Raw genomic sequence first — 14890 nt, forward strand, 5'->3', positions numbered from 1 at the left:
ATTTGCTGGATGAATGAGAGGTTGAGGGAATCACCCGGCCATTGCCTTGTGATCTTAAGTGGTTCTGCTGTAAGGTTATTGTGCCTTGACCTCTGGCTGGATCCAGTCCATGATGAACTTGGCCTGGTAACATCACTGTTGGAGCTGGCAGGGAGCCATGGCCTGGAAGGTGCACCTGTCTGAGGTGGCAGTTATCGAACTTTAAAGTACTGGTCTGGGAGCAGCAAACCTATCCCTCCCTGAACTGAGGGACAGTGAGCTGGTGCTTTGGCCTCTTGGAAGTCTCTTGCATGAAGTCACTTGCATTATGTTTCAAAGGGATTACTAGACTTCCTTTTGCTCCTCTTCTCATGGTCTGCTAGGGGAAGGCAAAATGTGGGGTTGAGGGGACAGAAAGTGACCAAAGTGGAGATCTAATCCTGGCAGGGCTGCTTCTGGGCTGATCATCTTGGAAATGCATTGATCTCGTTTGGGTTTCTGGAGCTCTGACTGATCACAGGAGAAGAGAAGAGCCCTGTGATGACTCGGTTGTGACCTGAGTCAGGGATTGCAGAATAGGACCAACTCCCATGAAATAGATTTGGTGCATTGAGATGGGAGGTTTTATGAGTTACTGGTCCACAGACTGTGAAGCCACCCAACATGTCTCATGGGGTGCTAAGCTTAGGCCAGAGGTGTCCCCATCATCCACTGATTTACAAGCAGTAAGGAAGACCCAGCTATTTGTCCATCTTCTCAGGTGGTGTGGTGCCAGCCTCCCGTCCCATCTCCCTCAAGGTCCGTGCCTCCCAGGCTCCCCTGGTGCAGCCCTGGGTTCTGCCCTCCTCTATGACCCCCATACCCTCTCACTTTGGCAGGGTTAAGTGGTGGGGAAGGGGTAGAGATGAATGAATTAATTTCAGGATTATTGCTGTACACGCAGCCAGCAGCCCCTGAAGTGGGCCTTGTCTATAAATACAAAGTCATAATAATAAGGATTTGCGTTTATAAAGCACTTTGAAGCTCTCAGATAAAAGGCAGTTTATTCCTGTTATTGTTCTCATCATTAACAGGAGTCAGTGCCTAAAGTGGAATTTAGCAATTTCAGGCAACAGAGAAATTGCCTTTAGGAAAACAAACTCCGTGCTTCAGCAAACATTCCCTGGCGTAAGAGGCCCTGGGCCCAAATTAGGAACAAAAGTGCTTCTGATAGCACTTGAATCTGCAGCCCAGCAGTTTGTGGAGCTGGCTGCTGCCTCCCTTTTGTCCCCCAGAGGTCACTGTCGAATACAGATATCCAGCAGAAATGTGATTACCAGGGAGTGAGAAAAGAGAGGCTAGCTAGCTCACCAAAAAATTCATCTGCAGGCAGATCCTCTGGGTCCCATCTCCTGTGCGTATTCAGCCATAGGTGGCGCTCTTGACCAGACGCTCCGTGGCCAGAGGCCCACTCCGGCGCCCAAGGCAGGGGGAGACATTTTTGAATTGATGGGTAAGGCCAGGTGGGATGCGAGTAGTGCCCCAGAGTGAGCAGGGCCGGGATTGGATTCCCAAAGAGGGGAGAGGAGTATGTGAGTGCCCACTTCAGAGCCTACAATGAGATCTCAGGTTCAGCGGCCCAGCCTGGCTCAGCACAGCCTTCCTCAGGATCCTCTGCTGGGAGGAAGGTGAGAGAGGCTGCTAAACCCCTAACAGGCTCTTCTGAGCCTAGTGGCATTTTCATCTTCTACCTGGAGTAGAAGATGTCCTATACCTTTACTACCCCGAAATATACAGAACTCAATAGCTATTCCTTTGAGCAGTGTTTAGCTTTTTCAAGATACTTTAAAAATCTGTTTACTGATCATCACACCATCCAGTGGTGGACAGGGTATGTATTTTTATTGTTGTGCTATATATGAATGATTATCTATAAAGTCAGCATGATGAACAGACTTACTGAAGGGATAGTTAGTGATGGTTTCAGTGCCCAGGCCTCTTCAGTTTCCATCACACTGTGGCTTTTCTGATTTGACTTCCTTCACCTGGAGGTTCCATGCCTGCCCCGATTCTGATATTCTGGATTATGGTTACCAGTAAAAGCCAGAGTTCCTTTGTCTATACCTGCCTTGTCTCTGAATAACTGGGTTGGCCATTTCTCTTGAAGGAATTGATTCCAGTGTATTATGTCCTTGGCCCCAGGTAATAGCAAGGGATGAATCAGGGAAGGAAGAAAGTGCTTTCCCAGGATCCCATTGTGGCACCATCTATTCCCAGTAAGAGTGTTTGTGCAGAAAGAAGGTTCCTAGCCTCAGCCTAGAAGCTGGCAGCTATAAGTGGAATGAGCTAGGATGTGGAGTAGGAAGATGTCCGCTTGAATCTGGCCTCTGCCACGTATTACCCGTAGCATTTGGGGCAAGGGTTCCTCATATATCATAGGAGAATACTCATACGTACGTCACAGATTGCTTGGGGAATTATGAAATCGTATATGTACAAACACTCAGCCCCATGCCCGGCCTGAAGCAGGCCCTCAACAATTCTTTGAAAATTAGAACCTGAGGAGAGCTTGGCTGATTTGACATCGGTAATACTAACACTGTGGGAGTGTTAATAGGCATCTCTAGAAAAGAGGATTCTGTGGTCAAATAACTTTAGGAAACTCACTTTGGTAGGACTTCTGAGTGCCTTTAGTATGTGAATGTGTGCTGTGACTCTCTACGAGGGGCTACTGTAGGCAGGGGTGACCAGTTTGCCTGGAGTGTTGATGTTTAAGAAAGAAGGGGAGATTTGCCGACTGATTCTCTAAGGGACGGACTGGCTAGAGGCTTCTCTCGACCACTCTGGCCAAGCCTGTGTGCAGGTGTGCAGAGCACCCACTGGAGGTGTGTGGGGCGTGGCCCATGTGACTCCACAGCCATCCTGCTTCTACTTTCAGCCTCCTCCAGAGTCTCTCTCTAACGGCCTGGCTTCTTGTGCCCTTTCTCAGTTCACTAAAAGGGAGAATGGGTTGGGAAAGGACTGGGAATTGGGCAGGGGAGACAGCAGAGAGAGAGTGATAGGGTGCAGTGGATCATTTCTGAAATAGCCAAAGTGAAGGAGCTGTCCTTTTGGCACAGTTTGAGAGAGGCACAGAGTTGGCCTGTTCCAGTCCCTTTGACAGCGACTTAAAGTTCATCTAGGGCAGCTCCTTTATTTTTAGAAAGGAATTTGGAGGAAGAAACTGAGGCCCAGAAGTTAAGTGGCCTGTCCAGAGTCACAGGACAGGGCCAGGGAGTCCTCCTGAGAGCCTTTGCTTCCACATACATCTTTTGGACACTTTTACATTCAGAAAGGAAGCCCACTCTGTGTTAGAGGGAGTGTCCAGGAGACCTGCAGGGTGGCTGGGTTCTGGGGGTGACCACCCCCCATATCTGCCCCACCCTTGGACAGATGCAGGGAACCTAGACCAGGTGGTCTGTTACTTTGAGGTGAGAATGTAGAGCGATGGCGGGGGGGGGGGGTGAGGAGATTGGGGGGATTATCACTGTAATAAGGGTATCTCCCTTTACCAGTTTTATGACTTGGGCAAGATACCTAACTTTCCTGTGCCTCAGTTTACTCTTCTGTAAAAGAGGATAACAGAAGCAACCAACCTGAGAGGGCTGTTTTCAGGATTCAGTGTGTGTTGAACAGGGCCTGGCACAGAGTTAGCATTCATAAATGTCACCTTTCACTGTGTGGCCGAGACCAAGGACAGTGAAGGCAGGTGAGAATGGGGGTTGTTGTGCATCAGCGAAAAGTCCAGGAACCACACTATAAAGGCTTAGTTTCAGCAGAAACACAGGGTCTCCTCGGGCAGTGATATGGCCTGTTTCTTCTTCATCCTTAAATCCCCAGCTCATAGTTCAAGGTCTGGGACACAGTTGACGCCTAAGAAATGGTTGCTGCCTACCTAGGGCTTGCCTGAGGCTGAGCATTTGGACTTTTCCAGAAGCACAGTGGGTCCCTCTCCAGTCCAGGTGCTGGTGAGAAAGTGAAGCATGGTTCTTCTCAGGGCAAACCCCAAGGCCAGGGATGGAGATAAGGGAGTGTGGGCTGCTCCCTGAGGAGAGAAAGCAGATGCCCCGTACTCCCTTGAAGACTGCCCATCAGAAGCCCCTGAGGAAAATGGTTTAACCTCAGCCAATAAACTAAATCCATTAGAATACTCATAACAGAGCTGAGCCTCCAGACCTACTCTGCCTCCATCCCCCCACCTCGTGAGAGGTGATGGGAGTAGAACAGGGAAGCTGGGGTAAGTCATGCAACTCAAGTTCCCTTTGATCTTGTCATTGCTGTTGAGACCAAGCCCTGGGACTCTTTCTCCAGTCCTACTACCCCTGCCTGGGGAATGTGCCTTGATGGTGCCCCTCTGAGAGTACACAGGTGTGTCCCTGTCCCCCCTCCCCAGCACACAGCCAGGTAGGCAGAAAGGATGTCCCCACGTTCTGCGCAGCAAGGGCTTACACAGGCCCCCTGGGTTCGGCTGAGCTGTGTGTGCCCGGCTGCTTCTCTCCCGGTTCTGCTTCTTGTGTATGTTTGCAGGGAAGATGTTAACACTTCCTAACAAGCCTTTGTGTTCATCTAATCTCTGCTGTTTAACCTTTGACTCCCTCCCTATTATCAGTGTCTGCCACCTTTGCTGGCCAGACCAGAGGCCCCAGAAAGAGCCCTCAGCCTGGGCTGGCTAGGAAGAGGATGAAGCCGACATTCCACCCTGGTTTGTAGGCAGATGGATCACCTTTCCCTGGGGCAGAGTTTGGAAAATAAAGCAAACTTGTGGTGCCATTAGGATCCCCCAGCCCCCACTCCTTTTGAACTGTCAGCCTTTAAGTAAACATTCTTTTCCTGCCACGGGTCCCAGCACCTTGGCGGGGAGTGAGGAACCTGGAGGATAGGGGCCCTGAGAGCCTTCACTAAACTGAGGGATTTGGGCAGGGAGAGCAGGGCAGAAGTGCTTGCATTGATGTCAACTCTCCTGAGTCCCCAGGGCATCAGGGCTTTTGAAGTGGACTGGGGGTACCTGCCACAACGACCAGGCCCCCCTGACATATTGAAAGCCCTATCCTCTCCAGGCCCCTCACTTGAGTTTGTCTGTACCTGTCTGCAGCGTTTCCCTGCCCAGCCACATACCCTTGCAGCAGCAGTGATGCCATGCCCAGGTGATAGGTCTGGTAGCCACTGGCCAGAGCCTCGGTCATACTTCCACCAAGGAAAATGCCAAACAGTCCTATTGCTAGAGGTGAGGCGGCCATTGCTTGTGCTCCAGTGTAATAAGCACCAGACCAGGATCAGGGAACTTTAATCCTGACTCTGCTGACAACTGGCTGTGAAGCCAGGCGAGATATTTCACCTCTCTGAGCCTGAGTTTCCTCTTCGGTAAAGGAGGTCAAATTACAGACATTATGGGTTGGATGTTGCTATCTGGGTTTGTTTTGTTTTTGTTTTTTTTTAGTTTTTTGGCTGTGCCGTGCGGCATGTGGGATCTTAGTCTCCTGACCAGGGATTGAACCCTTGCCCCCTGTATCAGAAGCGAGCAGTATAACCACTGGACTGCCAGGGAAGTCCCAGGGTTGTTTTGTTTTTTTACTAAAAGGGATCATTAATCTCTGGACTGTCACCTGCCATTGAGGGAGACCGAGTGTGGTATGTGAAAATGGAGGAGTGGGGTCCAGAGCCCCAGAGATCCAGCTTCCTTGATGAGTCACATGGCTTGTTCTCTTAGGGATATTTCTCCTTGTGGATGTACTCCCCTCTCTGGCCTACAAGTAGAGTCAGGCTAACAAGGCCTTCAAAGACCCCAAAGGAGGAAAAGGTAACTGAGGTCCTCAGTAAAGGGCCATGTAAGTGCCAACTGTCAGTCCCCAGCTTTCAAGGACAGCCCTAGATTTCCTTATTCTGTTTCTTGTTAGCATACATATCCCATTTTCTTTGGGTGCTGAGGAGGTAGGGCTCGCCTGAGCCAATTGTGTATTCCAGGAGGCTTCTTCCACGTGTCTTTGGGAGGACTGAGCTTGAAGTATGAGTCAGTCTGATCCCTGGTCTAATCAAGGAATTATGACTGGCCCTGTTCCATTGCTGGACTGGCCATAAGGCCTTTCTTTTTCTTCCAGGACCACTAAGCTCTAAAGTACTGGTGTTCTAACTGGCTTCCCTTCTTCCTCTTTGGCTGTGTGGGGAGAATTGTATAGAAGTTTGGCGTCAGAGGGCCTGATGCCCAGCTGTTGGGGTCACTTTGTTGGGTGTTCTCATGGCCTCTTGTTGTCCCCACAGGTACTACAAGAAGTTCTCAATACCTGACCTAGACAGGTATCAGCTACCTCTGGATGATTCCTCGCTGAGCTTTGCTCATGCCAACTGCACCCTCATCATCTCCGTAAGAGTCATTCAGACTTCTTGGCCACTATGTCAGGGACAGGCTCCTTCTTCCCCTGCCCAGTTCCCATCCTACTGGAGTCCTCAGTTCCAGCCCCAGCTACTCCTGGGGTGTGCTTGCTAGAGAACAGGCCTGTCTGCCTCAGCATGGTGTGAGCCGGTGAGGGTCAGGAGGCTGATTTTAAAATCATAGCTGAAAGAGGATAGAGGGTGATGGGGAGGGGTAGAATCCACAGAACTGGGGTTCTAGATGGTCCAAAGGCCTACCCCTACCCAGCCATGTGACCTTCAGCAAGTCATTCAACCTTGTAGGCCTCAATTTCCTCATCTTTGAATAAAGGGGGTAGAAGGGGGAGAGAGAGAGGGAGAGAGGGATGGGGAGAGAGGGGGAGGGCGGGAGAGGGAGGGAGGCAGAGAGGGAGGGAGGGTGAGAGGGAGAGGGGGAGGGAGGCAGAGAGGGAGGGAGGGAGAGGGAGGAAGGGTGAGGGAGGGTGAGAGGGAGAGAAGGGAGGGGGAGGGAGGGAGAGAGAGGGAGGAGGGGAGGGAGGGAGAGAGGAAGGGAGAGGGACGGAGAGAGGAAGGGACGGAGGGAGAGGGAGGAAGGGTGAGGGAGGGTGAGAGAGGGAGGAAAGGTGAGAGGGAGGGTGAGAGGGAGAAAGAGGAAGGGAGGGAGAGGGAGGAAGGGAGGGAGGAAGGGAGGGAGGAAGGGAGGGAGGAAGGGAGGGAGGCAGAGAGAGGGGAGGGAGGGAGAGAGGGAGGAAGGGAGGGAGGCAGAGAGAGGGGGAGGGAGGGAGAGGAAGGGAGGCAGAGAGGGAGGGAGGCAGAGAGGGAGAGGGAGGAAGGGGGAGAGAGGGAGGAAGGGGCAGAGAGAGGGGGAGGAGAGGGGGGATGGAGGAAGAGAGGGAGGAAGGGGGAGAGAGGGAGAGGGAGGAGAGAGGGAGGAAGGGTGAGAGGGAGAGAGGGGAAGGGGGAGAGGGTGAGAGGAAGGGGGAGGGAGGAAGGGTGAGAGGGAGAGAGAGGAAGGGAGGGAGGGTGAGAGGGAGAGGGGGAGGGAGGCAGAGAGAGGGGGAGGGAGAGGGGGTGAGAGGGAGGAAGGGAGAGGGAGGCAGAGAGGGAGGGAGGCAGAGAGGGAGAGGGAGGAAGGGGCAGAGAGAGGGGGAGGGAGGGAGAGAGAGGAAGGGGGAGAGGGTGAGAGAGAGGGGGGAGGGAGGGGGAGGGTGGGAGGGGAGGGAGGGGGAGAGGGGGATGGAGGAAGAGAGGGAGAGGAAGAGAGAGGGAGGAAGGGTGAGGGGGAGAGGGAGGAAGAGGGAGGGGGAAGAGAAGGGGAGGAAGGGGGAGGGAGGGAGGAAGGGTGAGATGGAGGAAGGGGGAGAGGGAGGGAGAGAGGAAGAGAGAGGGAGGAAGGGTGAGGGGGGGAGAGGGAGGGTGAGAGGGGGAGGGAGGATGGAGGAAGAGAGGGAGGAAGGGGGAGAGGGCGGGAGGAAGAGAGGGAGAGGAAGAGAGAGGGAGGAAGGGTGAGGGGGAGAGGGAGGGAGGAAGAGAAGGGGAGGAAGGGAGAGAGAGGGAGGGAGAGAGGAAGAGAGAGGGAGGAAGGGTGAGAGGGAGGAAGGGGGAGAGAGAGAGGGAGGAAGGGGGAGAGAGAGGGAGGAAGGGGGAGAGAGAGGGAGGAAGGGAGGGAGAGGGTTAGAGGGAGAGGGAGGAGAGAGGGAGAGGGAGGAAAGGTGAGAGGGAGAGAGGGAGGAAGGGGGAGAGGGAGGATGGAGGAAGAGAGGGAGAGGAAGATGGAGGAAGAGAGGGAGAGGAAGAGAGAGGGAGGGAGAGGAAGAGAGAGGGAGGAAGGGTGAGAGGGAGGAGGGAGGGAGAGAGGGAGGAAGGGTGAGAGGGAGGAGGGAGGAAGAGAGGGAGAGGAAGAGAGGGAGAGAGGGAGGGAGAGGGAGGAAGGGGGAGAGAGAGGGAGGGAGATGGAGGAAGGGGGAGAGGGAGAGAGAGGAAGGGAGGGGGAGGGAGGGAGGCAGGGAGAGGGAGGGAGGGAGAGGGAGGGAGGAAGAGAGAGGGGAGAGAGAAGGAGGGGGAGGGAGAGAGAGTGTGTGTGTGCGCGTGTGCGTAGAGAGGGGTGATGTGACTGAATCATGTCCTCTCCTTGGCTCCATCCACAGTACCAGAAGCCAAAGGAGGTTCTAGTAGCTGAGTCAAACCTGCAGAAGGAGCTGAAGAAGGTACAGACAGCACACAGCAGTGACGGGGACTGCAAGACTCAGTAGCGGACCCCTGAGGCCTGCACTTCCAGCGCTGAGTGTGGGTGAGGCTCTTCCTGTAGAGGCCTCTGAGACTTCAAGGCTTGGGCACTCCTAGCCCCTGAGTCGTGGTCTTCTCTCCTGAGTAAAATAATTCTGAGACACTGTGGGTGCACTGCCCTCTTGTCCACCTCTGATGCTTCTGCCCCCCAGGGAGGGTGCTGGTGATGACATTTCCTTCTCCTCTAGCCTAGGGACCTTCAATATAGAACCTTCCACATAAACACATAAAGGGAGGTATGGGTCTTAGATGGAGAAGAGGATCAGGGAGCCCTGACCCCAGCAGGACAGGGCATCTTCCCCAACCTGTTTGCATAAACTCAGAGGAAAACCAGGCTGGAAGGGCCCCTGTGCTACCTTACCTTGTAAACCCTAAGTGAAGGGTGAGTGAGGAAGATTTTAAACTGCAGAAAACCTGGAAACAGCCCAGGATATTAAGATGCTGTGGGTGTAAAGCCAGCCTAAGGGTTGCAGCATTGTGGAGCGCTGGAGTAGGGTGAAGGAGGTCACTGCAGGCAGACAGCAGCTTAGCAGCCAGGAGCCTTTCCACCGTCCCCCTCCATACCCCACAGACGACACCCACCCTACCACCAGGGCCAAAGTGGTGGAGGGGGTAATGAGAGGTTTTCCTGAAGAAAAGAAACGTTTGTTCTCTGAGACACTGAGCCACGAGATCGTACCCTTCCCTAGCATGCCCAGCCCCAAGTTTAAATCTGCTGTTCCTTCTCCCTGGGGTCTTGCCAGCCAGGGAGGAACCAGATCTGTGAACAGTCAAGCTTTATTTCTACAAAATGAACATTTTAGCATGTCTCCACAGCTAGCCTGAGGTTGGACTGGCTCAGAACTCATTCAAAATTTCAGGGTTCCCTTTGTCCTTTCTTGGTTTCAAAGCAAGACCAGGCCACACAGTACCCCAGGAGTGAGTCCCCAGCCCTAGAGCTTGGTCAAAGGTGGGGTCTGACTGAGGTGGAGGCTGGTGTCACAGAGTATTGGCAGCCTCCCCTCTCCTTCCAGGGAAGGGGCAGGAAGGGCCCAACTGGGAAGGCTGGAGCATCTCACCTCACTCTTGTGGTGAGCTGGCCCGGCTCTAAGAAGGGGTGGGCCTCTCTCCCCCGGCCAGATCCTTGCTCTGGCCAACAGGGAAGCGAGGCCCGGCTAAGCTCAGCTGAGCAGCAGCAGGTCCCTTCCTTCCACCTGGTTCCTGAGAGGGATTGCACCCCTGGGTAACCTCAGTGCCCAGGAGTCAGCAGCCTTTATCTTACGGTGCCTGATTACCATGGTCACAGGTCTAGGAACACAGGCGGGGCCGGGGAGGAGGTATCACTGCACCCTGCAGACAGCAGAGGTCCCTGAGTAGCTGGCTTCTCTGGCCCACAGGCTGGGGTGGCCCGGTCACGGCGTTTGAAAGTCCAGGCCATGGAGGTTGTAAGACAGCGCAGCGTAGAGATGCCTGGTGGTGAAGCGCAGGCAGTACACAGGACTGCTGAGGGGCGTCGACGTCAGAGGGAAGGCCTGCACGGGAGGGACAGGAGTGGCGAGAGCGTCCCCACCGGGAGCTGGGGGAGCCCAAACCCAGGATTCCCAGGCCTAATAACAGGGGACAGGGGCCACTGTAGGCTTCCTCCCACCCCCTCCAGGCACACCCGCTCCCAGCACAGCCCCCAATAACAAGTCCCGGCATCCAGGAGGCCTGCAGTGGGCAGGACGCTTACGTGTAGGCAGGCCCTTTGGCGCCGGTCCCACAGTCGCACCACACCGTAGTAGGAGGAGCCAGTGGCCAGCAGGTGGTTCCCGTCTGTCTGCAGGCAGTACAGCGTGCTGTCGTGGGGCTCTTCCCACTCCATGACACACTTCCTGTCCGGGAGGAGGTGATGCAGGGAGAGGTTTGGGGGTGCCCTCCACCTCCACCCCAGCTTCCCCAGAGGCCTTAGGGAGCCACTCTGGCTGGGAGAAAGAGATGCCGAATCACCAAATTCCTTTAAAACCAGACTTAATGGGGGAAAGCCTCCTCAGTAAAGATCTCTTTCTCAGCAAGTCCCTGGCCCCAGGCAGGTTTATGCCTCGTTTGCGCATCATGTGGTTGCTGTGTGTCACCAGACTTAAGAGGCAAGAAAGGCCTCGAGAAAGCTGGACAGAATGCTGAGGGACAGCACCCTGATGGCGCCCAAGGAGGCTCTTACCAGGGCCTCGTGGCTATGGTCTCCTGGGTCACAGGACCAGGTCCGCCAAGGTGGGGAGTCTAAGCTTGATCTGACCTTGTCAGCTGCTCTCTACCAGCCCCTGATACGGAGTCTCCGTCCCTTTCCTTTGGGCCCGCCAGGACTGGAGGGAGGGCCAGGACTGGCATGGGGTTCTCACCACCTGTCCTGCTGCCCGGCACACTCACCGGACACTGGCTCGGAGGTCCCAGTAGCGAACGTAGGTGTCGTAACCACAGGACAGGAGTGTGGAAGGGGACTCGTACATGACGTCCAGCACCCCCGCCCCTGGGGGAAAGTCACCGCCCAGGTGCGTCATCAGCTGTCCACTGGGAAGAGAGGCAGGGCAGAGGATGAGAGCTTGTCCCACCCTGGCCCACACACATTCTTTTAACCTTCAAATGGCATCAGTTCCTGGGGAAATGCAGCTCTCCTTCCTGAGCTAGAATTAGATTCCCTTAGGAGGGAGGCCAAAGGAGGAGATGCCCTAGACTCCCACCCCTCTCCCCACTTCCCAGTCCCTGCCTCTCCCCCAGCTGAAGGCCTCAGTCAGCCACCAGCAGCCCCTCCATCACACCTGCATGCTGGCTGCCTGTCGCCCAGCCACTCCTCCTCGGGACGATGAATGGGCCGTGCTGAAGGGGTCGGCCCCCCTCACACACACACACTTGGTTACTTTATACGCCTTGATCCCGCAGGTCATGCGGTTCTGCGCTGCCTGAGTCCAATGCCTTAATTCCTGCCTGTAATCTGGGGCTCAAACCTCACTGGGGATAAAGACCACACAAAGGGAGAAGGGGAGTCCCAGGAGATGTTAAAACAAGTAAACACCTTTGTGTCTGGGGAGAGAAATCGCTGAGAAAGCAGCTTAGCAGGCTGGTCCCTGGTGTTCCTGGCCCGGCTGGCCCCCGGCCCGGGGCTAGCACGCCTCTGTGATCACAGCCACCAGCCTGCTGGGCTCCAGCTTGCTCCCCCCACCCTTGCCCCTCTCGGTGGCCGAGAGCAGATTACTGAGAAGAACAATTTCTTTGTGACTGTGTAATTCCCTCCGTGACCGCGGCAGTGGGCAGACCCCTCGCCCCAATGCCAGACCCCTAGCAACCATGTAGGGGGGCCTCCTGGCCCTAGCAACTACCCCTCAACATCAAGTGTACCCGCTAATTCCTGTGGCTAGGGGACGGGTAGAAGCGGTGAGTTTCTGCAGAATGACTGGGGGGAATGAAGAAGAAGGGGACACGCTCCAGGCCAAATTCCTCAGCTTCACCCAAGAGATGCTGGGCTCTCCCCTGTGATGGGACGGGAGAAACTGGACACTTCACAGGGACACCCAGGTGAGAGGCCCCGGCACGGGTTAGGGAGGACTTTGTGGTCTCACCAGCCCAGCTTCGGCCCAGGCAGGTTTCACCAGAGAGCCTGAGGCAGACGAGGCCACCAGCCACATGTGTGAATGTGGACCTTAGCTCCAGTCCTACCTCACACAGACTCTCTGACCCTCAACCTCCCTTCTCCTCAGTGGAGCTGCCATCTTCCCTAAAGGAGTACCAAGGAGGAGACTGTGGATTCTTTTCTGCCCAACTCTGCCCACGAGTCCTGGGCAGCGTGGTGACCCCCAGCGAGAGCACTGTTGTTCTCCAGTCAGGGTAGGGGGCGGGGGGTAGGCCTTAAGTCAGCACCCGTGTCCCCAGCCTCCTTCCAAGAGAAGCGCTTCTTCCTCTGTGTGCTGAGGGATCAGACAGAAAGCCTTCTCCCCAGCATCTCCTAGAGATCACTACCTCAGCTCCCAAGAAGGCCCACCTTTCCACATGGGCCGCCAGCCATGATTCACCACCCCTGGGCAAGCCAGAGCCCTGAGAGGGCCTGGGGTCATATTCTTTCTGTCTGTCTCCGTCTGTCTCGTCCACTGGGTCAGGGCTATTTTGCTCCACAGTTCTCCCTCCTTCCAGATTTAGGGGCCCTGCCCCCTCCATTAGTGAGGCCTTCAGGAATGACTGAGGAGCTCTCCCCTTTAATCTGTAGAAGTAATTTCATGTTTGTCTGTTTGAAATAGAAGATGAAAGGCAGTGGAGATTGGGGGGCGTGAAGCCCAGCATGGCTCTACCTGCCCACCCCTGGTCCCAGGGCTCAGAAGGAAGGAGAGCTGGGCACCCATGGACTGAGGGACGGCAGCAGAAGGGCCACACCCAGACCGAGTTGCCACCCTGGGCCCCTGCCCAGGCAGGGGGGCATCTGAGCCACCGCTGGAAAGTGTCATGCCAGTGTGTGCAATAAGAAACACAGAACTCTACCCTCTGGGCAGACCCAAAGGCCGAGCGAGCACCAGCCCCTGGAGACCAGGACAAGTCCCCAAAGCCCCCTGTCTGCCAGCCCAGCCTGGCCGGGGCCTGAGGAGTTTCTGCCATGTTAGTCCTCTGATTCTCTGAAAGGGCCACACACACTTTAAATGGGCCAATAAAAAGATACAGTTTCTTTTGCCTCTGGGCCTGGGACCCTCGAGGCTCTGTTGTGCAGTGCCTGTGAGGTTAAGTTCAGAGCATAAACTGACACACCAGGCTCTGGGAAATGGCCCGTCTCTTCAAATAGCAGCCCAGCGGTGCCATAGGAGCCCCGCTGGGGCTTTGATTGGGGAAAACAAACAGAAATGGCACCATGGGCCCTCGTGGCCCCACCACAGGACCAATTTAACTAGAAAACTCTAGCTCAACTGCTCTGGTGGAGGAAGCAAGATGAGCTCAACAATAGCCCCAAACTTTGGGGGGAAGGGGGACAAAACAAGCTGTTTGTCTCCTCAGCCCCTCCTCCGGGTTCCTTTTCTTACAGCAAGTGTGTTCTTGTAAAAACGATTAGATTGCAATTTGTATAACGTGGTGACCCCCAAATTCAGACGTTTCACCCCTTTTCTCTGGAAAGAATGTTAAGAATGCCTCTCGGCCTCTCACGGTGGGGGGCGCAAGGGGGGCGTGCAGAGCCTTGGCTGTCGCACAACTTGTGTGGGAAAGGGGCTGCCGCTTAGAGCCTCAGGCCAAGACAGGAGCAAGGGCCAGCTCTGTCACTATAGAGGGCCAGACAAAAAGTCCATCCCCTTCCAACTCCTGCACACAAAGCCGGGGCCTCCAGGAGCCACTGAGGGCTGGGGGGCCTCCACCCCAGCCTCCCCGCAGCCTGACTCCAGCAATTCTCTCTTGACCCAGGGAAAGATAAAGACAGATGGGGCTGCCCCTGTGAGCCTGATGAATGAGACACAGGCCGGGGAGACCTGGCTGTGTGTGGCTTCCCCCAGGAGTCCCCAGAGTACCTGGGTAGGAAAAGCAAGTGGAGTGTGGCCTCATCCCAGGGACCCTTGAGGAGGGGATCAGGTGAGAGAATCAGATCTCCCTGGCCCATCCCAACCCGCTGCCCAGGCAACTCCACTGAAGCTGGAGGGAAATGGGATGACAGGAACTTCCTGACAGTCAGGGAGGAGGAAATTTAAATAAGATACTTATACCACCCCCCATCACCATCTTTGTGGGGACAGCTAATTAGAGGTAGGCACTGGCCTTGAAGACCCAGACGCCCTGTCTGGGAGAGGCCCTAAGCACCAGGCTGGAGTTAGGCACAGAGGGGCAGTCCCTGGAAGCCCCCCTCCACCCTACCCCCAGTCTGGGTCCTGCAGGCCAGGGAAGCTGGGTGACCTGCGTCACTGCCTTCCTCCCTCTGAGTTCCCTCATCCCGGCCTCCACACGCCTCCCTTGCCTGGCCCGCCTGAGCTCCCAGCACAAGCCGTGGCCCATAGAAAGTCCTCCTGTGCTAAACTGCCCTGAGGTCAGATAACCCTGGCTCTACCTCCTCACCCACATCTAAGAATGCCCATGGCCCTCACACCATTGACAGCCACTGTTAACACACTGGGTTCCTGATGATGCTCCTTGGAGGTTCTATGGGTATTCATTCCTGCATCTGTTTGGGTGTGAGGATACCCCATCTGGCACGTGCAACTGCAAAAATGCAGCGATGGCTTTTGGTGAGAGGGTGGAAGGGTGGCAAACACCCCACCTTCCTACATTG

At 55.2% G+C, this 14890-nt stretch overlaps 2 protein-coding genes across 4 annotated transcripts in view; one reads left to right on the top strand and one right to left on the bottom strand.

The window, feature by feature from the left end:
• DPCD (deleted in primary ciliary dyskinesia homolog (mouse)) overlaps positions 1-8752 on the top strand; it is a 23899-nt gene extending 15147 nt beyond the window's left edge. For 2 of the 3 annotated variants that reach the window (XM_060127055.1, XM_060127054.1), the window contains 2 exons: positions 6253-6355; positions 8511-8752. In XM_060127055.1, the coding sequence (XP_059983038.1) occupies positions 6253-6355; positions 8511-8615 (208 nt within the window). In that variant the 3' untranslated portion in view covers positions 8616-8752. Of the gene's footprint in view, positions 1-6252; positions 6509-8510 lie in introns of those variants that run through there. The other variant, XM_060127053.1, reaches the window with a different exon arrangement.
• Positions 8753-9410: 658 nt separating this feature from the next.
• Positions 9411-14890, bottom strand: part of FBXW4 (F-box and WD repeat domain containing 4) — an 80468-nt gene continuing 74988 nt past the window's right edge. The window contains exons 7-9 of the mRNA XM_060127046.1: positions 11035-11175; positions 10361-10502; positions 9411-10160 (exon numbers count right to left, since the gene is read on the bottom strand). Of these exons, the coding sequence (XP_059983029.1) occupies positions 10041-10160; positions 10361-10502; positions 11035-11175 (403 nt within the window). The 3' untranslated portion in view covers positions 9411-10040. The remainder of the gene's footprint in view (positions 10161-10360; positions 10503-11034; positions 11176-14890) is intronic.

This window comes from Lagenorhynchus albirostris, chromosome 16 (assembly GCF_949774975.1).
Source record: "Lagenorhynchus albirostris chromosome 16, mLagAlb1.1, whole genome shotgun sequence".
NCBI lineage: Eukaryota > Metazoa > Chordata > Mammalia > Artiodactyla > Delphinidae > Lagenorhynchus > Lagenorhynchus albirostris.